General features: G+C 41.1%; 1 protein-coding gene across 1 annotated transcript; it reads left to right on the top strand.

The window, feature by feature from the left end:
- The first annotated feature begins 4,144 nt into the window (after positions 1-4,144).
- Positions 4,145-25,529, top strand: fez1 (fasciculation and elongation protein zeta 1 (zygin I)). Its single transcript, XM_034550362.1, has 9 exons — positions 4,145-4,470; positions 7,075-7,162; positions 9,390-9,476; positions 12,674-12,839; positions 15,137-15,450; positions 16,062-16,142; positions 24,494-24,569; positions 24,651-24,716; positions 24,890-25,529. The coding sequence occupies exons 1-9, from the start codon at positions 4,145-4,147 to the stop codon at positions 24,904-24,906; spliced, it is 1,221 nt and encodes a 406-aa protein (XP_034406253.1). The 3' UTR covers positions 24,907-25,529.
- The last annotated feature ends 943 nt before the right edge of the window (positions 25,530-26,472 follow it).

The raw sequence follows: 26,472 nt of genomic DNA, 5'->3' as shown, positions 1-26,472 counted from the left end.
TCACCTCCTGATTCTGTTCGTTTGCTTTGGGCCTGGAATGAGTGTGACTGCTGCTCGGTGGGTTCTGCAGAGGGAGGCACAGATTCTCCTGGTCTGAGAAGGTCCTGCCGACACACCAGAACCACCGCGGCGCATCGACTGCAGGTAATCTGTCCTCGCGCTCTACCCATCTTCCTGCTGCGTCTTCTTCCAGCCCTGAGCTCCCTCAGGTCCTCCTTGTGCACCATCTTCCACCATCTATGCCTTGTAACCATGGTTTCCTCCATCTCTCCTTCCTCGCCTTTCTCTCCCTCCCCCACTCTCTTTTTCCTCCCTCTGATGAGCTGATGACATGCACTTGCTTGATTTCCATTTCTGCCACAGCGACCTGAATAATGATTCACATTGGAATCTGTTTCAATGATATTTATGTGGGGCAGGCATGTAATACAAAAGTGATTTGGGTCATAATAGATCCTGATGCACAGCAGATGGTTTTAAATAGAACGTGTCGCCATTGTTCTGGTTCAAGAGTCCTCATTCTGAATTAAATAAACGTGTACAATAAATGGACTTTCTGCATATGACAAGCATGATGGAGTGTTGTGTGTTCATGTGTTGTGTGTTGTGTGTTCATGTGTTGTGTGTTCATGTGTTGTGTGGTCATGTGTTGTGTGTTCATGTGTTGTGTGTTCATGTGTTGTGTGTTCATGTGTTGTGTGTTCATGTGTTGTGTGTTCATGTGTTGTGTGGTCATGTGTTGTGTGTTCATGTGTTGTGTGTTCATGTGTTGTGTGGTCATGTGTTGTGTGTGGTCATGTGTTGTGTGGTCATGTGTTGTGTGTTCATGTGTTGTGTGTGGTCATGTGTTGTGTGTTCATGTGTTGTGTGGTCATGTGTTGTGTGTTCATGTGTTGTGTGGTCATGTGTTGTGTGTTCATGTGTTGTGTGTTCATGTGTTGTGTGTTCATGTGTTGTGTGTGGTCATGTGTTGTGTGGTCACATGTGTTGTGTGGTCATGTGTTGTGTGGTCACATGTGTTGTGTGTTCATGTGTTGTGTGTGGTCATGTGTTGTGTGGTCACATGTGTTGTGTGTGTTCATGTGTTGTGTGGTCATGTGTTGTGTGTTCATGTGTTGTGTGTTCATGTGTTGTGTGTGGTCATGTGTTGTGTGGTCACATGTGTTGTGTGGTCATGTGTTGTGTGTTCATGTGTTGTGTGTGGTCATGTGTTGTGTGGTCACATGTGTTGTGTGTGTTCATGTGTTGTGTGGTCATGTGTTGTGTGGTCACATGTGTTGTGTGGTCACATGTGTTGTGTGTTCATGTGTTGTGTGTGGTCATGTGTTGTGTGGTCACATGTGTTGTGTGTGTTCATGTGTTGTGTGGTCATGTGTTGTGTGGTCACATGTGTTGTGTGTTCATGTGTTGTGTGGTCATGTGTTGTGTGGTCACATGTGTTGTGTGTGTTCATGTGTTGTGTGGTCATGTGTTGTGTGGTCACATGTGTTGTGTGTTCATGTGTTGTGTGGTCATGTGTTGTGTGGTCACATGTGTTGTGTGGTCATGTGTTGTGTGTTCATGTGTTGTGTGTTGTGTGTTGTGGTCATGTGTTGTGTGTTCATGTGTTGTGTGGTCATGTGTTGTGTGTTCATGTGTTGTGTGTTCATGTGTTGTGTTCATGTGTTGTGTTCATGTGTTGTGTGTTCATGTGTTGTGTTCATGTGTTGTGTTCATGTGTTGTGTGTTCATGTGTTGTGGTCATGTGTTGTGTGTTCATGTGTTGTGTTCATGTGTTGTGTTCATGTGTTGTGTGTTCATGTGTTTTGTTCATGTGTTTTGTTCATGTGTTGTGTTCATGTGTTGTGTGTTCATGTGTTGTGTGGTCACATGTGTTGTGTGGTCATGTGTTGGCCCCCCTTGGTCCCCCGTGGCCCACCTTGGTCCCCCGTGGCCCCCCTTGGTCCCCCGTGGCCCCCGTGGCAAGGTGGGAGTCCGCCGCTAATGCTTCTATGTGATAAGTGTCTTTGAGTATTATGAAAAGCGCTATATAAATTAAATGCATTATTATTATCATTATTATTATTATTATTATGAGTCCAAATGACCTTAATCGGATCTATTGACGGACATGATTCAGGATTTATTCAACAAGGAGTCACTTGCTCAGCGGAGACATGAGAGACAAAGATGAAGCATTTAAGAAGGGAAACTGGGCAGAAACGGGGAGACTGCAGCACTCTGCTGAGTGCTGTGATGGGAGGAAGCTCCTTTTTAAATGGGCTCCTCTGCTCACCCACTTAGGGGAAGTGGAGGCTTCAGCGCGATGACGCTGCGTCAGACAACTTCTCTAGAAGCTCCGGCTGCTTCTTTCTTGGAGGTTTACACCCATGCGTGCCGTTTATCAAGGTTAAATATTCATATTCAATTACAAAGGGCTCACGGAACTGTTTATTGGCATTATTCTATCAATATACGGTATGCACAGTCAATATTATCATCGTAAAGCTGGTTTCTCTTCATGTATTCCATCATTGTGATTACATACTAGGAAGCTGAACTAAGTAGCAAAACACAATCATTAAGGAATTGGGGAATACAATGATTATTTTTAGCAATAATTTGCCTCCAAAACCGAATTCCCAATGGGATCATAAGCCCCAGTAGAACCACCGCCGCAGACATGGAAACTTGATTTGGTATAAAAGAGTGGAATATGTTTAGTAACGCATGGTAGTGAGTACATTCTGTAACATATTTGTACGAGTTCCTCAAGAAATGATTTAGATTTGTTTGGCTGGTAATTCAATCTGCCATGGTACGACAAATGCACCAGAGGATAAGGATAAACAGAAACATAATCTTGAGTCCTGCGTTCTGTACAGACCTGAGAATATGAACTCAGATTTCATCTGTGCAATATCCTAAAGAATCATTTCTTTATTTGACAATTCCAGACATTATTCCAACCTCCAACCGCTGTGTTGTCATGCAGCGCTGTACATGTTTAGGATTATTGTATGCACAGATTTGTACAATTTCAAACTGTAACATGAAATATTCAAGAGACTGGTGTGGGCCATTAGCTTCCAGTACATCGGAGCCGGGCCATCTCAATGAAGCAGTGAAGTCTCACAGCAGGATAATAATGATCTGACTACATGTATGTCACACTTTATTAAAGAATAGGTTTTTAGAGCCAGATATCTATATATTTATGTATCACACACCTGAAAAGGAACATTTGACCAGCACTAAAGACTGTAATATATTCTACACTGATAGTTCCCATACTTTCATGTCCCAGAATCTTTGAAACCTCATCAGTTTAAATCCTTGGAGATGTCCTTAATTAACTGGGTTTACCAGCAAAGCCAACTGGTCCTGGTCCCCTTTGGGACCTGGTCCCCGTCTGGCACATCTACCTCCATCTCCTCTTTGTCTCGACAACGTGGTGCCATCCCACATGAGGTGAGGTAGGCATGATGTAGGAGACGCCAAATGAATCCTTCTGGGATGTTGGTGGATCTGACAGATGAGGACAGACCAGACTTCTTCTCTTCCCCTTTCAAACACATTTCATCTCTTTATCTTTATGTTTATGTTTATTGGTTAGCCGGTGGTGTTGCCACACCATGATGACGGCCCTATCATTGACAACATCTACATACTTAATACCCAGCAAACATCATTGCAAATATGCATGTAACAAAAATACCAAAGAAAATAAGAAATTTGTCATTTAATTGAATAGTTCATTGAACATTTTGGACAGTTTATAAATATTATTCTATAGTTTATGTGGAATAGATTTGTGTTATATAGTGCTACTGACAATTTGACCCCAACAATGCCATCCATGGATGAGAAGGCACCATACGCCCATACGTGTTTTCCTCTGCCTGCAACAGTTCTCATCAAGTGCATTTAACTCTCTCTCTCTCTCTCTCTCTCTCGCTCTCTCTCTCTCTCTCTCTCTCTCTCTCTCTCTCTCTCTCTCTCTCTCTCTCTCTCTCTCTCTCTCTCTCTCTCTCTCTCTCTCTCTCTCGCTCTCTCTCTCTCTCTCTCTCTCTCTCTCTCTCTCTCTCTCTCTCTCTCTCTCTCTCTCTCTCTCTCGCTCTCTCTCTCTCTCTCCAGGGCTCAGAGATTAACAGACGGTTACACCATGGAAGCCCCTCTCGTGTGTTTGGATGAGGAGTTTGAGGACCTCCGGCCCTGCCGCATGGATGAGCTGGACCACCCGGTGCTCAAACACAGCTCTTACTCCACCACCACCACCATCCCACTGGCCTCCATCACCCGTGAGGACTTCTCCGAGCTGGAGAACTTCTCTGAGATGATGAGCTTCAAGTCGATGGAGGACCTGGTGAACGAGTTCGACGAGAAGCTCAATGTGTGCTTCCACAATTACAACACCAAGACGGAGGGCCTGGCGCCCATACGCAACCAGTCGCACAGCCAGGAGGATGAGGAGCAGCTGCAGGATGAAGAGTGAGTACATGTGCGGTAAATATCTAAAATCCTTTTTAGATATGTCAGAAACATAATCCTTGGCTCAGATAATCGAGTTCAGAACTTTTGTTTATTGTATTTCTGTTGGAATATTTTAACTTTTGCATTTGGGCTTTGTGATAAAGCCTGGAACATGATATAGTGATAAAATAACGACCACGAATACAGAGACCACAACTACAGAGACATAATATAATACCCCAGCAGAGACTATTCCTCCAGTCTTTTATGGATAATCACACTAACATTAATACCTTGAACAACACACCCTCAAGGCCCAAAACAGTGGCTCAGCGTCCTAAATATGCCCACACACAGACCCCGGTCAATCAGCAGCGTGACCCCGCCCTCCCCTGCTGCCCGTCATGCTGAATTATTCAATGTGCAGCGTCATACGCCTCAGTTGGCTTTGGCTCGGCCGACGTGTCTCCACCAGCTGAGGGCCAGATCCTCCTCCTCGGCTCACACGCCGGGGAGGAGGATCGGGCTAAAAATAGCCCGACCGTAGGTGTAGGAGGAAAGCTTTTTGGATGGGAAACACATGATTTGTCCAACATTAAATTGCTGTTATTATGAGTTAGTATTTGACTGAATACTGAAGTCCTGCAGGACGACAGTAATCTGCATGGACCTGATGCCTGACACTGATTGGTTGTGGCACTGATTAGGAAACCAGTGCAGATGCGTCCCAGTCCAGCATAACCACCGTTGCCATTAAAAGCGACTCACTGTTCCTCACCTTCATAACCATCCTCACAATCCATGCTGTGATTTACAATCCAGTGAGTCTCTTCAACTAGATATGTGTTCACCTCAAGCAGCTATTAATAGAAACTGAGAGCGTGCTGAGGTTCATATCACGGAGGACATTGTGTTGCGTTATGGCATAAAGGGAAAATATCCAGTCTGATTTAAAGACTCTTCCAGACCCACATAAATAATCATCAGAAATGTAAATCTGCAGTTTGGCTGAAAACATTCTGTCGCACATCCCGGCCTCCTCCCCATTGGCTGGTTTCTCTCCAGTGGCTGCGGGCCAATAACTCCAGCAGGCCGCTGTGTGACATGGAGGAATCGGTGCTGCTCTGCTGCATGAGCTGTGTGTTGTGGTTACTGATTAGACTTTTTATTTTGTTATGTCTTTTAATGAGGCATGTTCAGTTAAAAAAATGATGTGTACTAACATTCAGTTAGATGAACAATGACATTTAATCATTGCTACTTACAGTGTACCGAGCTACAGCCAGCAGCCTGTTAGCGTAGCTTAGCATCACAACGAGAAACAGGAGGAACAGCTCACCTGGCTCTTCCAGCCATGACATGATAAAAGTTACTGTTTTATGAGCAATCTGCAGCAACTGTGCTTATTACAAACACATCATTTGGTCTGTGTATGATTTTTATTTTGCTCCACCTTTGGGTGTGTTTCATATCTGTGTTCCATTCAAACTGCTGTAGAGAATAAATATGTAAGAAAGCAATACTGAGCAATACAAAACATTATACAATTCCAAGCACAAAGTGAATTCTCTGACAGGGAAATGTTTTCATAAGATTCCTTTAATTTCCATTCTGGACAACAACAACTTCATGTTCACCTCAGAGAGGAGGGTATTGCTGGTGCACCCAGTAATGACATGCAGGCCTGGCTGGTGAGGTCAGCGGTGGGCTGAATGGTGTCCAGTGTGGGCAGTGCCACTGGGAGCACCTCTTAGTGGGGAGGACACACAAAGGAGACTTCTCTCCCAGTTTCAGTCGTCCTCGGGTTGCAGTCGGGTCCACTGGCACAATGATGTGAGAAGCTTTATCTACATCTCTGCTCAGGATACCTTTTGCTGAGTCGTAAGCTGTTTTCTTTTGTTGTGCATTGTTCCTCTGCAGCCTCCAGCTCTGCGTATTGACTTGCCACATATTGACGATGTTGCAGGCGGCTGCAGACAGGGCTGAGTAGACCTCCTTCTAAGCAGGGAGATGAAACAACACACCGACCTGCAGCCTAATGCTCTTATATAACTATATTACTACAGCGAGTGTGTATGTGCAACAGCTTCACTCCTTTAGGGTTGAGGCCAAAGCAGTGTCTGGATACTTGTTGTCTATATTCTGGTGTTTCTTGCCCTTACTTACGTGTGTGTGTGTGTGTGTGTGTGTGAGTGTGTGTGTGTGTGTGTGTGTGTGTGTGTGTCTGTGTCTGTGTCTGTGTCTGTGTGTGTGTGTGTCTGTGTGTGTGTGTCTGTGTGTGTCTGTGTCTGTGTGTGTGTGTGTCTGTGTGTGTGTGTCTGTGTGTGTCTGTGTCTGTGTCTGTGTGTGTCTGTGTGTGTGTGTCTGTGTGTGTCTGTGTCTGTGTCTGTGTCTGTGTGTGTGTGTGTGTGAGTGTGTGAGTGTGTGTGTGTGTGTGTGTGTGTGTGTGTGTGTGTGTGTGTGTGTGTGTGTGTGTGTGTGTCTGTGTGTGTGTGTGTGTCTGTGTCTGTGTCTGTGTCTGTGTCTGTGTGTGTGTCTGTGTGTGTGTGTGTGTGTGTGTGTCTGTGTGTGTGTGTGTCTGTGTGTCTGTGTGTCTGTGTGTGTCTGTGTGTTGCCTTGCAGTGTGTGGGACGCTCTAACTGACAACTACATCTCCACCTGGGACGGCACCGACTCAGAGGGACTCAACGGCAATCTTTCTGAGCAAGAGGTACATGTCACACCACATCTTTGTGCTACTATTAGGCCCAATCATGAGTGGGGTTCTGAAATATTCATTTCATTTGGGTATTACCTTTTAGCCATATTTATTTGTTCACCTCCCTCTCCCTCCCCTCCCTTGATTGGCTGTCAGTCACATCCAACTGGACAGCAGGCACTTAGCAGTCGAGGCCGTGTTCGGGCTGGTGAAGGCCAGAGCAGACGCTTCAGCCCCAGAGGGCTCTTGTGAGAACACATCATGCTGCTCTGATCCTTCAGTTGAGTTGATGGGATTCTCTCTAAATCAAAAGGATTATACCAAAACAGGCCTCCAGGAAATATTTCAGAAGGGAAAGAGAAGTCCCTGATTATATGCACACTTTTTATTATTATTATTTGTTCTTTCTTTTGAGAGAGTTGAACGCACTGACACCACGCCCACTTAGGAGACAGGGAGTGGATACCAGAGTGTTGTTATGCCACATCTTTGATATGGAGTACAAAAGCTACATTCTCTCTCCTGACCACCAGGGGGTGACTCCTCTGGTTGTATAGAAGTCTATGCTTCATGTGTTAAAGCTGCATTCTCTCTCCTTACCACCAGGGGGTGACTCCTCTGGTTGTATAGAAGTCTATGCTGCATGTGTTAAAGCTGCATTCTCTCTCCTTACCACCAGGGGGCAACTCCTCTGGTTGTATAGAAGTCTATGCTGCATATGTTAAAGCGGCATTCTCTCTACTGACCACCAGGGGCGACTCCTCTGGTTGTATAGAAGTCTATGCTTCATGTGTTAAAGCTGCATTCTCTCTCCTGACCACCAGGGGGTGACTCCTCTGGTTGTATAGAAGTCTATGCTTCATGTATTAAAGCTACATTCTCTCTCCTTACCACCAGGGGGCGACTCCTCTGGTTGTATAGAAGTCTATGCTTCATGTGTTAAAGCTACATTCTCTCTCCTTACCACCAGGGGGCGACTCCTCTGGTTGTATAGAAGTCTATGCTTCATGTGTTAAAGCTACATTCTCTCTCCTGACCACCAGGGGGTGACTCCTCTGGTTGTATAGAAGTATATGCTTCATGTATTAAAGCTACATTCTCTCTCCTTACCACCAGGGGGTGACTCCTCTGGTTGTATAGAAGTCTATGCTTCATGTGTTAAAGCTGCATTCTCTCTCCTGACCACCAGGGGGCGACTCCTCTGGTTGTATAGAAGTCTATGCTTCATGTGTTAAAGCTGCATTCTCTCTGCTGACCACCAGGGGGTGACTCCTCTGGTTGTATAGAAGTCTATGCTTCATGTATTAAAGCTACATTCTCTCTACTGACCACCAGGGGGTGACTCCTCTGGTTGTATAGAAGTCTATATAAATGACTCTACTTCTCTCGATTTATTCCCTCAGTAAACATTGTAAACATTAGTTTTTGGTCTCAATCTCTAGTTTCAAGTCTTCTTCAATACAGCGTGATGTTAATTTAGTAAATTATGTATTTAACTGTGAAACATACCATAAAGTCTTTAAGGCGGTGCTACTGTGATTGACAGGTCTCTAACCTGGTGCTGTCTGGGAGTTGGCAGTGTTTTCTTCTTAAACTTTAACTCTTCACAGTCTGTCTAAGTTCCTGGAAGTTAATTGTAACATTTGGTCTAAAAGCGTCTTATTCAGTGTTCAGTTGCTCCACCCTCTCGTGTCACTTCTGGTTGTACAATTACAAGAGGGAGGACATCCAAAAAGCAGAAAGAAGTGCACAAACAATGGGTGACATCAAGCTCTGCAGTCTGCAGTCAGGCATTTGTCAAAGTCATTAGGGTACATCGTCTGGGAACCATGAATGGGTCCGTCTGGACCGGCAGATGGAAATCACCATCCCTAGAGCCAAGTCACAGATTTCTTAACTTTACTATCACACTGGATGAAAGTCAAAATTTGCAAATAGTTAATAAATAAGATATAAACTATTTAAACCCTTTTACAAATGGAATAGTAAATAGTTTTTTTAAAGTGATACTAAATAATATAAAACCTTTTTAAATATTTAAGCAAGATACTTTCAAATGATCTCTCCTTCCCAGCGTGATTCTCTTGGAAATTGAGGTTGTGGATATAGTTTATTAATCTAACGATTTAGTTTATTAATCCAACGCAGATAGGCCCTTTATGGCTTCTGTTAGCCTCATTTTCCTCGTAAAACATGCTGTCATAGCCAATCTGTTTGTTGTTCATCTCACATTCTGCAGATCCACGAAAAAGAGGAGGAGGAGATGAATGAGAAGAATGACAATGCCAACTGCCTGAAGGAAGAGCCTCTCATCACAGCTGATCAGGTGTGTGTGTGTGTGTGCGTGTGTGTGTGTGTTAAAGATCAAACAGCAGTTTTTCTGTGTCCTGTTTTTGATAATGAGGAAAAAGACACCAGTGTGTAACGCTGAATGGTACATTGATCCTTTTCATCTTTTACCTGACACTTTTCACACATTGCACATTTTAGTCATTTACTTTGTTGGAATTTCCATAATCTTCTTTGAGGCATTCTTTTCTTTTTCCATTCAGATTATTTATTTTTGTTGGTCAGCAGACTACAAGGCGGGAGGGGGCGTGTTATGGGGTGAAAGGTCAACAATATAGGACAAAATCAATTGTAAACACCACAGGGAACCAGTGCAGGGAGGCCAGAATGCTCAAATGTAAGAGCCGCTGTCTGCTGTATTTTGCACAAGCTGGCAGGTTCACTGACTTCTGCATCTATCTGGCGATAAGGAGTTCTGGTATTCTAGAGGGTTGTAGACTGGCGATAAGGAGTTCTGGTATTCTAGAGGGTTGTAGACTGGCGATAAGGAGTTCTGGTATTCTAGAGGGTTGTAGACTGGCGATAAGGAGTTCTGGTATTCTAGAGGGTTGTAGACTGGCGATAAGGAGTTCTGGTATTCTAGAGGGCTGTAGACTGGTGATAAGGAGTTCTGGTATTCTAGAGGGCTGTAGACTGGCGATAAGGAGTTCTGGTATTCTAGAGGGTTGTAGACTGGCGATAAGGAGTTCTGGTATTCTAGAGGGTTGTAGACTGGCGATAAGGAGTTCTGGTATTCTAGAGAGTTGTAGACTGGCGATAAGGAGTTCTGGTATTCTAGAGGGCTGTAGACTGGCGATAAGGAGTTATGGTATTCTAGAGGGCTGTAGACTGGCGATAAGGAGTTCTGGTATTCTAGAGAGTTGTAGACTGGCGATAAGGAGTTCTGGTATTCTAGAGGGTTGTAGACTGGCGATAAGGAGTTCTGGTATTCTAGAGAGTTGTAGACTGGCGATAAGGAGTTCTGGTATTCTAGAGGGTTGTAGACTGGCGATAAGGAGTTCTGGTATTCTAGAGGGTTGTAGACTGGCGATAAGGAGTTCTGGTATTCTAGAGGGCTGTAGACTGGTGATAAGGAGTTCTGGTATTCTAGAGGGCTGTAGACTGGCGATAAGGAGTTCTGGTATTCTAGAGGGTTGTAGACTGGCGATAAGGAGTTCTGGTATTCTAGAGGGCTGTAGACTGGTGATAAGGAGTTCTGGTATTCTAGAGGGTTGTAGACTGGCGATAAGGAGTTCTGGTATTCTAGAGGGTTGTAGACTGGCGATAAGGAGTTCTGGTATTCTAGAGGGTTGTAGACTGGCGATAAGGAGTTCTGGTATTCTAGAGGGTTGTAGACTGGCGATAAGGAGTTCTGGTATTCTAGAGGGTTGTAGACTGGCGATAAGGAGTTCTGGTATTCTAGAGAGTTGTAGACTGGCGATAAGGAGTTCTGGTATTCTAGAGGGCTGTAGACTGGCGATAAGGAGTTCTGGTATTCTAGAGGGTTGTAGACTGGCGATAAGGAGTTCTGGTATTCTAGAGAGTTGTAGACTGGCGATAAGGAGTTCTGGTATTCTAGAGGGCTGTAGACTGGCGATAAGGAGTTCTGGTATTCTAGAGGGCTGTAGACTGTCGATAAGGAGTTCTGGTATTCTAGAGGCCTGTAGACTGGCGATAAGGAGTTCTGGTATTCTAGAGGGCTGTAGACTGGCGATAAGGAGTTCTGGTATTCTAAAGGGCTGTAGACTGGCGATAAGGAGTTCTGGTATTCTAGAGAGCTGTAGACTGGCGATAAGGAGTTCTGGTATTCTAGAGGGCTGTAGACTGGCGATAAGGAGTTCTGGTATTCTAGAGAGCTGTAGACTGGCGAAAAGGAGTTCTGGTATTCTAGAGGGCTGTAGACTGGTGATAAGGAGTTCTGGTATTCTAGAGGGTTGTAGACTGGCGATAAGGAGTTCTGGTATTCTAGAGGGTTGTAGACTGGCGATAAGGAGTTTTGGTATTCTAGAGGGCTGTAGACTGGTGATAAGGAGTTCTGGTATTCTAGAGGGTTGTAGACTGGCGATAAGGAGTTCTGGTATTCTAGAGGGTTGTAGACTGGCGATAAGGAGTTCTGGTATTCTAGAGGGTTGTAGACTGGCGATAAGGAGTTCTGGTATTCTAGAGGGTTGTAGACTGGCGATAAGGAGTTCTGGTATTCTAGAGAGTTGTAGACTGGCGATAAGGAGTTCTGGTATTCTAGAGGGCTGTAGACTGGCGATAAGGAGTTCTGGTATTCTAGAGGGTTGTAGACAGGCGATAAGGAGTTCTGGTATTCTAGAGAGTTGTAGACTGGCGATAAGGAGTTCTGGTATTCTAGAGGGCTGTAGACTGGCGATAAGGAGTTCTGGTATTCTAGAGGGCTGTAGACTGGCGATAAGGAGTTCTGGTATTCTAGAGGGCTGTAGACTGGCGATAAGGAGTTCTGGTATTCTAAAGGGCTGTAGACTGGCGATAAGGAGTTCTGGTATTCTAGAGAGCTGTAGACTGGCGATAAGGAGTTCTGGTATTCTAGAGAGCTGTAGACTGGCGATAAGGAGTTCTGGTATTCTAGAGGGCTGTAGACTGGTGATAAGGAGTTCTGGTATTCTAGAGGACTGGGACAGGGATGTCGTATGTGTACAGATTGTAAAGCCCTCTGAGGCAAATTTGTAATTTGTGATATTGGGCTATACAAAATAAACTGAATTGAATTGAAATTGAAACTGAAAGGCACGAGAAAGGGTTCGTCCATCACACAGCGGAAGGTCCTAATCTTGGTATTGCTCCTGGATGAGCATAACAAAGGGGGAAAGGAAAGGACCAAGAATAGAGCCCTGAGGAACCCCAGACACAAACGTTGCATTTCTAGATGTGATATTCTCATTTTGATTTGGTCTTTATCGCCTGCATACGTTTTTAAGAGGGACAGCGTGGCGTCTTGGACTGCTCTTTTATCATGCTGCCTAAATCCACATCTGCCTCTGAGTAGACATCAATAATGGATTTAAGTGTGATCTGTACACTTATACAGGAGCCTTCAGGCATCTTAGTGGCCACACCCTACTGATAGAGTGTACAACTGGATGGTGATGCATGTGTGTCCTTACCCCTGTCGCCTAACCTCTTCCCTCGCCTGTCTCTCTGTATCCTTCCATCTCTCTCGCTCTCTACAAGGTGATTGAGGAGATAGTCGAGATGATGGAGAACTCCCCGGATCCCGGCGAAACTGAGGAGGAGGATGAAGAGGAGAGCAGCCACTGCTCCTCCAGGACCAACCCATCCCTACTGGAGGAGATCAGGCAGTTGTCACAGGCCTCCAACAACAACTGCTCCTACGAAGGTAAAAAGAAAAATCCATGTCACTGTCTTTTATTAAAAAAATTAATTAATGCAATTTTCTAACTGACAGTTGGTAATTTTCTCAGCTGGTCTTGGAGGTGAACAGGCTACATCCTTTCAAAATACTGTTCCTTGTAGAGATGCTTCTGTGAATCTTTTGTGGCCAAAGAAACAGCTTGGTTCACCCTTTAGGCCAGCGGTCCCCAACCTTTTTTGAGCCACGGACCAGTTTCATGTCAGACAATATGTTCATGGACCGGCCTTCACAGTGTGGGCGATAAATATGACGTAATAAATATGACGTAATAAAATTATACGACCGGCATAAAGTGCATAAAAATACAACTCACCATGACGGCGAATTGTTTATCTGCAACGAGCCGGTGCATCTCGGGGTGATGGGAGACAACGACACCCGAAGTGTGTTTGTTATGTCCAGTCTGCTCCGGAATTTAGTTTTCATCGCTGCAGAAAACCCGCTTCACAAAGAAGCTCTCCAAAGACGTTTGTTTTTTTTGACTCATTTTCTCTAGCTTGTGGGTTTGCTATAGCTCGCTAGCTTTTCTCAAGAGGTTACTTATACGTAATACGTGACCTCTTGAGATGTGTGACGTATTTCGGGACCTCGTGAGAGGCTCAGATGCACAGACGGATGTATCCGGTCCTTTTTCAAAATAAAACATTTCTCTGACTTTGATAAAAACTTTTCTTTTTCATTCACTCTTTCTGTGCGACCCAACCGACCCGCGGTTGGGTACCGCTGCTTTAGGCTACACGTTGAGACCCTCCTACACTGAGTCCTTGCCATAGGAATCCCTATATATATATATATATTCAGCTGCCATTCCCTCAGTGGATATATATATATATATATATATATATATATATATATATATATATATATATATATATATATATTATGCTGCTCTCAGTATATGTGCTGTGATACACCTTGGCAGTTAGACAAACTCTTTCCTGACATCACGACTCTGAAGACAGTTGTCCGTTGTCCAGGTTTATTGACGTAAGAAAGAGTAAAACTAAAACACACAAAGGGCATAATGAATACAAACAAAATGCTTCCTTTTTAACCTTACACATACACACAATGTAAATATACTGATTCTTCAATGAAATAACTTGCTTTATTTTTAACCGCTACTTTTATGTATTTACTACTGATTTACACATATGTTCCTATAAACCACTGTATTTTAACATAACAACTCTTTATTCATATTTATTCTGTCATATGAACAACATTCATAGCGGAGTAGTCATTAACTATGACTCAATGGACTTTGTGCATAAAACTTCCCAAACTAAACATTGTCACAAAAATAATCATCTGCGATCATAAGTAACAATAAAACAAATCAATACATACCAACGATGCCATCAAAAGGCATAAGATGCAAGCAGACTCAACTGAGCCTCTTCCTTCACTTCCTGATTACAAGTCCCCTAACAAGTTACAAGACATTTCCTGTTTCAAAATAAAACGTCCTGTTTCAAAATAAACATAACTTACAATTGTAACAAAACATATACATATATATATATATATATATATATATATATATATATTTATATTTATTCAGGAAGGGAATGGCAGCTGAATATATCCACTGATGAGATATATATATATATATATATATATATATATATATATATATATATATATATATATATATATATATATATATATGTGTGTATATCTCCGCTGAGGGAATGGCAGCTGAATATATGTATATATAACATTTTAGTGCAGCAAAGACTGTAGGATGCAATTGTCCATTAAGCCTTAGATTGTGTAATTATTGTTATAATGATAGGAGTTCAAATTTGAATTAAGTGGCTGTTGTTACCTGATAATGTGGTTCTCAATCTGGGTACTGGGAACCTCCAAGGGGTCAGAAGATAAAGCTCACATCGTTTCCTCTCCTTATCAAACCCTTTAAAAAGGATTCTAATGAAACAATCTGCAATGGTACAAGTGCCCACAATGAGGAACATATGATGTGTGACAAAGAGACTGACGTTTCTTATAGTCACGAGCAACAAAGAGTTTGGAATGACTTATCTGGGTCTTTCTTTCAAATGAATGATAATGCCACAATGTCCAACTGTTTGTAAAGACTGTTGTTGTTGATAAGTCCTGCTTCAGTCGGCCTATATCATGTTGGCTCTTATGTACCAACCAAACCTTTAGCTCCATTGATTGACATCATTGTGTCTGAGCCGATACTTTTTACTTCAATAAAAGCCGTCCCTCTCTCCCCGTCATCTCCTCTGCAGGCCTGAGCCTCATGCCCAGCTCGGTGCTCGGCGAGCTGCTGCAGAGGGTCGAGGCCGCCATCCTCGAGTACTCAGGGGAGCTGGTCAGCCAGCTGGCTCGGCGTGAGGAGCTGGAGTTCGATAAAGAGGTGAAGAACACGTTCATCACGGCCCTGATGGAGGTGCAGAACAGGCAGAAGGAGCAACGGGACAGCAGCAAGCGCCGACGCCGGGACAAGGCCCTGAGCCTGCAGGGGGGGGTGACGTCACCTGTGAACGGAGGGAACACCGTCTCCACGGGCAACACGGAGAAGACAGGCAGCATGCCCGTCAAGGTGAGAGGCAGGGAGGTGTGGCCTGCTTTACACACCTTTTGAGTTATTGATACGCTGTGAGTGTGCATGCCACAACTTGAAGTCCTTTCACAGAAGACCTGTGCTGTCATCAATGTTAACTATGCCACAACTACGGTGTTGTGCAAATGTGCACGTGGTTTTCACTGAGGTAAACTAGAGAAAAGGTGAAGCCACAGTGCCTGGCAACTCTCCCTCTGACTGTTTGCATAATGGCTCTCAGCTCCATTAGCCTCTTATCTTCCAGGAAAGATCCTGAAGTGACCGGTCTGCATACAGTAACAGCCAGTCCAGTCCATCTAATGGACTTTCCCACCATGCATTGCAGCGGCAGTGTTTTTATGTGGTGACTGATGGGTACCTGAGGCAGCATGATGACATTTATTATGAATGTACAGATGGTTAAATAATGCAGATGTAAGATAAACCATAAAGCAAACCGTCTCTCACCGTGATGTTTGTACAGATGCTGCAAGGTCTGTACTGTAAAAGTAATACTGTAGATCAGCTCCATCCAGGAGGTGGTGATCAGCATCTTGTGTTCATGGGCTGTGTGTGTGTGTGTGTGTGTGTGTGTGTGTCCTGGTCTGCAGCGTTTCAGCATGGAGGGACTGTCCAACATCCTGCAGACGGGCATCAGACAGACATTCGGAAGCACAGGGAATGAGAAACAGGTGAGGTCAAAGGTCAAATGTCAAACGCTATAGTTCATCATGTTACGCAATCATAATGGTTACATGATGAAGAAATTGAACAACTGAGTTTCCCAACAATCACTTCACGACTTCATGATGAAGTTAATGGAAAAACATCCGCACAAATTATTAAACTAAATAACTTGCGCAGGTCATTTATTAATAATATCTCAGTATATGTTTTTTAAAATGTGGTTGCAGTTTTATGGTGACATGTACCTCCTTCTGAAGGTACATAATAAACTGCTACTTTATGCAGAAAGGGCGTGTACCAGCTGTGCTAAGGCAGCCTGTGCACTGGCTCTTTAAGGTAACGAGTACAGTAGTATAAGTACACCACTGGCCCAGTGCAATGCACAGATGAAGTCATACAGAGAGATTTGATCTCTGTTGATAGTGTTAAAGCAGTATGTTGATAGTGTTAAAGCAGTATGTTGATAGTGTTATAGCAGTATGTTGATAGTGTTATAGCAGTATGTTGATAGATAGCAGTATGTTGATAGTGTTAAAGCAGTATGTTGATAGTGTTATAGCAGTATGTTGATAGTGTTATAGCAGTATGTTGATAGATAGCAGTATGTTGATAGTGTTAAAGCAGTATGTTGATAGTGTTATAGCAGTATGTTGATAGTGTTAAAGCAGTATGTTGATAGATAGCAGTATGTTGATAGTGTTAAAGCAGTATGTTGATAGTGTTAAAGCAGTATGTTGATAGATAGCAGTATGTTGATAGTGTTAAAGCAGTATGTTGATAGTGTTATAGCAGTATGTTGATAGTGTTATAGCAGTATGTTGATAGATAGCAGTATGTTGATAGTGTTATAGCAGTATGTTGATAGTGTTATAGCAGTATGTTGATAGTGTTATAGCAGTATGTTGATAGATAGCAGTATGTTGATAGTGTTATAGCAGAGTATGTTGATAGTGTTATAGCAGTATGTTGATAGTGTTATAGCAGAGTATGTTGATAGTGTTATAGCAGTATGTTGATAGTGTTGTAGCAGTATGTTGATAGATAGCAGTATGTTGATAGTGTTATAGCAGTATGTTGATAGATAGCAGTATGTTGATAGTGTTAAAGCAGTATGTTGATAGTGTTATAGCAGTATGTTGATAGTGTTAAAGCAGTATGTTGATAGTGTTATAGCAGTATGTTGATAGTGTTATAGCAGTATGTTGATAGTGTTAAAGCAGTATGTTGATAGTGTTATAGCAGTATGTTGATAGTGTTAAAGCAGTATGTTGATAGTGTTAAAGCAGTATGTTGATAGTGTTATAGCAGTATGTTGATAGTGTTATAGCAGTATGTTGATAGATAGCAGTATGTTGATAGATAGCAGTATGTTGATAGTGTTAAAGCAGTATGTTGATAGTGTTATAGCAGTATGTTGATAGTGTTATAGCAGTATGTTGATAGATAGCAGTATGTTGATAGTGTTATAGCAGAGTATGTTGATAGTGTTATAGCAGTATGTTGATAGTGTTATAGCAGAGTATGTTGATAGTGTTATAGCAGTATGTTGATAGTGTTATAGCAGTATGTTGATAGATAGCAGTATGTTGATAGTGTTATAGCAGAGTATGTTGATAGTGTTATAGCAGTATGTTGATAGTGTTAAAGCAGTATGTTGATAGTGTTAAAGCAGTGTTATAGCAGTATGTTGATAGTGTTATAGCAGTATGTTGATAGTGTTATAGCAGTATGTTGATAGTGTTAAAGCAGTATGTTGATAGTGTTATAGCAGTATGTTGATAGTGTTAAAGCAGTATGTTGATAGTGTTATAGCAGTATGTTGATAGATAGCAGTATGTTGATAGTGTTATAGCAGTATGTTGATAGTGTTAAAGCAGTATGTTGATAGTGTTAAAGCAGTATGTTGATAGTGTTATAGCAGTATGTTGATAGTGTTAAAGCAGTATGTTGATAGTGTTAAAGCAGTATGTTGATAGTGTTATAGCAGTATGTTGATAGTGTTAAAGCAGTATGTTGATAGTGTTATAGCAGTATGTTGATAGATAGCAGTATGTTGATAGTGTTAAAGCAGTATGTTGATAGATAGCAGTATGTTGATAGTGTTAAAGCAGTATGTTGATAGTGTTATAGCAGTATGTTACATTACATTACATGTCATTTAGCTGACGCTTTTATCCAAAGCGACTTACAATAAGTGCATTAAACCGTGAGTCCAAACTCAGAACAACAAGAATCAAGCAAGTACAATTTCTTCAATAAAGTCAAACTACAAAGTACTATCCGTAAGTGCCATTTAAGTGCTACTGAAGTGCTATCGGTAAGGGACATTTAAGTGCTACTACGGCATTTAAGTGCTACCTATTCAAGGTATAGTCGAAAGAGATGTGTTTTTAGTTTGCGCCGGAAGATGTAGAGACTTTCTGCTGTCCTGATGTCAATGGGGAGATCGTTCCACCAATGAGGAGCCAGCACAGCAAACAGTCGTGATTTAGCTCGAAGTGAAGGAGCTACAAGCCGATTGGCAGAAGCCGAGCGAAGTGAACGGGCTGGGGTGTACGGTTTGACCATGTCCTGGATGTAGACTGGACCCGATCTGTTCGCAGCACGGTACGCAAGTACCAATGTTTTGAAGCGGATGCGGGCGGCCACCGGTAACCAGTGAAGGTCGCGGAGGAGCGGAGGATTGTGGGTAAATTTCGGTCGGTTAAAGACCAGTCGAGCAGCTGCATTCTGGATGAGCTGTAGAGGCCGAATGGCATTAGCAGGTAGACCTGAAGGAGGGAGTTGCAATAGTCCAGCCGTGAGATGACCAGAACCTGGACCAGAACCTGTGCCGCCTTCTGAGTGAGAAGAGGTTGTATTCTCCTGATGTTGTACAGCATGTACCTACAGGAACATGTTGTTGTGGTAATGTTGGCAGTCAGGGAGAGTTGACTGTCGAGCGTCACTCCGAGGTTCCTGGCAGTCAGAGTCGGAGCCAGCACTGAGTCGTTGAAGTTAATAGTCAGGTTGTGGGTGGGAGAGCCTTTTCCTGGAAGGAGGAGAAGTTCAGTCTTGTCCGGGTTAATTTTCAGGTGGTGTGCGGACATCCACTGAGAGATGTCGGTCAGACAGGCAGAGATTCGTGCTGCTACCCGTGCTTCAGATTGGGGAAACGAGAGGATCAGTTGGGTGTCGTCAGCATAGCTGTGGTAGGTGAAGCCATGCGAGCGAATGACAGAGCCAAGAGAGTTGGTGTACAGAGAGAAGAGAAGAGGACCAAGGACTGAACCTTGAGGGACCCCAGTAGTCAGAGGACAAGGCTCAGTTGATAGTGTTATAGCAGTATGTTGATAGATAGCAGTATGTTGATAGTGTTAAAGCAGAGTATGTTGATAGTGTTATAGCAGTATGTTGATAGATAGCAGTATGTTGATAGTGTTAAAGCAGTATGTTGATAGTGTTATAGCAGTATGTTGATAGTGTTATAGCAGTATGCGATGATACACTGCAAGAAATGTCCCTGTTTTTGCTTTTTGGAAAGGTTTGACATGAATTCAGCATTATGTGTTTCTTGTGTGATCATAGTTGAGAATATAGTGTGTGTTTTTGCTCCAGGAATTACTAGGTAACTAAACCAGCATAATAACTTAGATTTAGTAGTTGGAGAGAGATAAAGAACAAGTATATGCTAGATTATTTATTTTTGTCAGAGCATTTGATTTATTGATAGCTGTTGGGGGATTTCAACAAATATGACCAAAACAGGTTTCTAAAATACATAACCCACTATGGTTTAAAAGATCAATCAATAGGTTTGGGAGTGATATTGTGTTTAGCATTTTGAAGTTGGGTTCTGTTAATGTGCACATTTAGATCCTGAATGGGCCTCTCAGTCAGTTTAAAGGCTTATTTGTTGTCAGTGTACAGACTGGCAGGAATTGTTTCATATTCACTGACACGTTATACTCACATATTCAATTCAATTCAATTCAATTCAATTCAGTTTATTTTGTATAGCCCAATATCACAAATTACAAATTTGCCTCAGAGGGCTTTACAATCTGTACACATACGACATCCCTGTCCTTTGACCTCACATCGGATCAGGAAAAACTCCCCAAAAATAACCTTTGACAGGGAAAAAAGTGAAGAACCCTTCAGGAGAGCAACAGAGGAGGATCCCTCTCCCCGGATGGACAGATGAATAGATGTCATGTGTACAGAATGAACAGCATTTACAAAGTTACATAAACACATTACATGAATATGACAATGTATGATTGGAACTCCAATCCATGAAACAGAAGGAGGTAGAGAGGAGGGGGGCGGGGCATCAGCAGGGCCAACACGAGGCCGGCTCACCAGCATCAGACACCTCCAGGTCCAATGGACCCTATGAGACGTGAAGTCACAACGACTCCGGGGAGGAAGCAGAGTTAATATTCACTGACACCTTATACTCACATATTCACTCACATGTTATACTCACATATTCACTCACATGTTATACTCGCATATTCACTGACACCTTATACTCACATATTCACTGACATGTTATACTCACATATTCACTCACATGTTATACTCACATATTCACTCACATGTTATACTCACATATTCACTAACATGTTATACTCACATATTCACTGACACCTTATACTCACATATTCACTCACATGTTATACTCACATATTCACTAACATGTTATACTCACATATTCACTGACATGTTATACTCACATATTCACTAACATGTTATACTCACATATTCACTGACACCTTATACTCACATATTCACTCACATGTTATACTCACATATTCACTAACATGTTATACTCACATATTCACTAACATGTTATACTCACATATTCACTGACATGTTATACTCACATATTCACTCACATGTTATACTCACATATTCACTCACATGTTATACTCACATATTCACTAACATGTTATACTCACATATTCACTCACATGTTATACTCACATATTCACTGACACCTTATACTCACATATTCACTCACATGTTATACTCACATATTCACTGACACCTTATACTCACATATTCACTGACATGTTATACTCACATATTCACTAACATGTTATACTCACATATTCACTCACATGTTATACTCACATATTCACTCACATGTTATACTCACATATTCACTAACATGTTATACTCACATATTCACTCACATGTTATACTCACATATTCACTAACATGTTATACTCACATATTCACTGACATGTTATACTCACATATTCACTAACATGTTATACTCACATATTCACTGACACCTTATACTCACATATTCACTCACATGTTATACTCACATATTCACTAACATGTTATACTCACATATTCACTAACATGTTATACTCACATATTCACTAACATGTTATACTCACATATTCACTAACATGTTATACTCACATATTCACTCACATGTTATACTCACATATTCACTCACATGTTATACTCACATATTCACTCACATGTTATACTCACATATTCACTGACACCTTATACTCACATATTCACTCACATGTTATACTCACATATTCACTCACATGTTATACTCACATATTCACTCACATGTTATACTCACATATTCACTCACATGTTATACTCACATATTCACTCACATGTTATACTCACATATTCACTAACATGTTATACTCACATATTCACTAACATGTTATACTCACATATTCACTGACACCTTATACTCACATATTCACTCACATGTTATACTCACATATTCACTAACATGTTATACTCACATATTCACTAACATGTTATACTCACATATTCACTAACATGTTATACTCACATATTCACTAACATGTTATACTCACATATTCACTCACATGTTATACTCACATATTCACTCACATGTTATACTCACATATTCACTCACATGTTATACTCACATATTCACTCACATGTTATACTCACATATTCACTAACATGTTATACTCACATATTCACTGACACCTTATACTCACATATTCACTCACATGTTATACTCACATATTCACTCACATGTTATACTCACATATTCACTCACATGTTATACTCACATATTCACTCACATGTTATACTCACATATTCACTCACATGTTATACTCACATATTCACTAACATGTTATACTCACATATTCACTCACATGTTATACTCACATATTCACTCACATGTTATACTCACATATTCACTCACATGTTATACTCACATATTCACTAACATGTTATACTCACATATTCACTGACATGTTATACTCACATATTCACTAACATGTTATACTCACATATTCACTAACATGTTATACTCACATATTCACTGACATGTTATACTCACATATTCACTAACATGTTATACTCACATATTCACTGACACCTTATACTCACATATTCACTCACATGTTATACTCACATATTCACTAACATGTTATACTCACATATTCACTAACATGTTATACTCACATATTCACTGACACCTTATACTCACATATTCACTCACATGTTATACTCACATATTCACTCACATGTTATACTCACATATTCACTCACATGTTATACTCACATATTCACTCACATGTTATACTCACATATTCACTCACATGTTATACTCACATATTCACTCACATGTTATACTCACATATTCACTAACATGTTATACTCACATATTCACTAACATGTTATACTCACATATTCACTCACATGTTATACTCACATATTCACTCACATGTTATACTCACATATTCACTAACATGTTATACTCACATATTCACTCACATGTTATACTCACATATTCACTCACATGTTATACTCACATATTCACTCACATGTTATACTCACATATTCACTCACATGTTATACTCACATATTCACTAACATGTTATACTCACATATTCACTGACACCTTATACTCACATATTCACTAACATGTTATACTCACATATTCACTAACATGTTATACTCACATATTCACTGACACCTTATACTCACATATTCACTCACATGTTATACTCACATATTCACTAACATGTTATACTCACATATTCACTAACATGTTATACTCACATATTCACTGACACCTTATACTCACATATTCACTCACATGTTATACTCACATATTCACTCACATGTTATACTCACATATTCACTCACATGTTATACTCACATATTCACTCACATGTTATACTCACATATTCACTCACATGTTATACTCACATATTCACTCACATGTTATACTCACATATTCACTAACATGTTATACTCACATATTCACTAACATGTTATACTCACATATTCACTCACATGTTATACTCACATATTCACTCACATGTTATACTCACATATTCACTAACATGTTATACTCACATATTCACTCACATGTTATACTCACATATTCACTCACATGTTATACTCACATATTCACTCACATGTTATACTCACATATTCACTCACATGTTATACTCACATATTCACTAACATGTTATACTCACATATTCACTGACACCTTATACTCACATATTCACTCACATGTTATACTCACATATTCACTCACATGTTATACTCACATATTCACTCACATGTTATACTCACATATTCACTCACATGTTATACTCACATATTCACTCACATGTTATACTCACATATTCACTAACATGTTATACTCACATATTCACTCACATGTTATACTCACATATTCACTCACATGTTATACTCACATATTCACTCACATGTTATACTCACATATTCACTAACATGTTATACTCACATATTCACTGACATGTTATACTCACATATTCACTAACATGTTATACTCACATATTCACTAACATGTTATACTCACATATTCACTGACATGTTATACTCACATATTCACTAACATGTTATACTCACATATTCACTGACACCTTATACTCACATATTCACTCACATGTTATACTCACATATTCACTAACATGTTATACTCACATATTCACTAACATGTTATACTCACATATTCACTGACACCTTATACTCACATATTCACTCACATGTTATACTCACATATTCACTCACATGTTATACTCACATATTCACTCACATGTTATACTCACATATTCACTCACATGTTATACTCACATATTCACTAACATGTTATACTCACATATTCACTAACATGTTATACTCACATATTCACTGACATGTTATACATATAGAAGCTAGCTACAACCAGTCGCTTAGCTTAGCATCAACACTGAAGTCAGGACCGTGCCTGGTACTGAACCCTCAAGAGCACAAACCACTTCTCGAAGTATTCGTGTTGTACCGAGTCGACATGTGTGAACACGTGTGAACCTTGAACCTCTGCTTTCAGTATCTAAACACAGTCATTCCATTCGAGAAGAAGGCCTGCCCTCCTTCTGTTGATGACCTGCAGATGCTCACAAAAAGTAAGAAGGTTTGTATTTGTACAACTCGTCATAATTATTGTCTGGATGGAGTTGATAACATGAACTTGTTCTTCCTACTAGTTCTTTATGCCATGAAGGAGGACAGTGAGAAGGTGCCAACTCTGCTGACCGACTACATACTGAAAGGTAAACACAACAACATAGGTTTGAATTTAGAGCCACACAGTAAACACATTATGACAGTATGATCATCTCTGATTATTGTAAAATGTAACTTCCTCCTTCTGCTACAAGCACCATTACATGTTATACCTTCATTTCTTTTCCAGTAGAGACTTAACTCTGTTGTTGCCCTGCAGTCTTGTGTCCTACCTAAAGCTCTGCTAGGCCGGGGGCCGCCGTGTGACGGGGATCTCTTTTCCAACCCTCCTCTCCTCGGGCCCCGAGCTGCATGACCTGCCATCCTTTACCATTATCAACCATGGATCCTCACCATCGACATCATTGTACTCCCATCAACGACAACTGCCTTTCGCTGAGCTCACCCTCTCCCCTCCCGCACATCAAGCTCCGGCCAGACACAAAATGGCCGCCATCCGAATAGTTAAAGGAGTGGGTCGGCCTCTCCCACGTTTAAAAAGGACTTCACTAATGGAGCGTGACATGCTATTAAATATCACAACACCACTTTGGTACAGGGACACAACTTTATGGTTCTTTTCTATACTTTACACTCTTGTTTCTTTGTTTCCTCCAACAGAATCTCAACGTTGCCAAGATTTTCATAAACTGACCTCTTAACCACTGGGTTCTGTCGTTTGTCATACGCATTGGTTCACAAGTGTCTAACTGTAAAATAAATGCATCCACGCGTGATCATGTCCCTGTATTGTTTCAGATGAAGACTCATTTGAATACACAAGCCATGCACCTTTTTCTGCCAACTTAGTACTGTATAGCTCCATGTGGACGAACAGGAACACACCACTCTTACGGGTTCAGTGCATCATGAAGCTCTTCATTTATTTTTCCTTTCGCTTCACTATCTGAATATCCAGTGCTCTTTGGACTTTTTTTTAAATGTCTTTTAATTTGTAACTAAATATTTGATATAAACTCTGTTGCTGATTTTCTACTTTGGTTTACTGTCATTCTGCCCCGTGGAGGTCTTTCACCGACTTCTCCTTGGATCCTCCCCTGGTGAGATGAGCTCATGTCAGTTAAGGCGTGCATATTTGCATATTAGCATATTTATGACTTCCTTTTGCGCCATGTAGGTGAATGTTATACATCGCTAATCGCAAATTCTAATAAACAATCTACCCTCGTGAGACTGCATCCACTTCTTTCTGTCTTCACCTTTGAGTTCCATGTCTGACCTCTTCAGTGTGAGCTGATGTAAGAAGTCCCGCCTCCGCAGCATTTCATGGACGGGGTTAAAACTCAGGAGTTACCATACCCACGACAAGATCATTTTATTTTCTAAAAACACCAAGAAAACTATGATTTCTGGAGCATTAAAAACAGTAGTTTAAAGAATACACATAGTCCTTATAGTGTTATAGCAGTATGTTGATAGTGTTATAGCAGTATGTTGATAGTGTTAAAGCAGTATGTTGATAGATAGCAGTATGTTGATAGTGTTAAAGCAGTATGTTGATAGTCCTATTATTCAGCAATTATAGAATCCTAATAACGTCATTTGGAAATAATCTTAATTCTTATTGATAGCACTTTCTATGAGGCCAATATCTAAAATGCATTATCAGGTCAATTCAGTTTATTTTATAAAGCCCAACATCACAATCAGCAGGGCCACAGAGGCATCAGACACCGCCAGGTCCAATGGCATTTTGCTTTTGCAAGGATCATAGTGTATTATAATTCATCATGTCACAGAGCATCATGTCACAGAGCATCATGTCACAGAGCATTATGTCAC

The sequence above is a fragment of the Cyclopterus lumpus genome, chromosome 14 (genome assembly GCF_009769545.1).
Source record: "Cyclopterus lumpus isolate fCycLum1 chromosome 14, fCycLum1.pri, whole genome shotgun sequence".
Lineage (NCBI taxonomy): Eukaryota > Metazoa > Chordata > Actinopteri > Perciformes > Cyclopteridae > Cyclopterus > Cyclopterus lumpus.
Note: the sequence above shows the minus strand (reverse complement) of the source record. Positions and strands in the feature narration are given on the sequence as shown.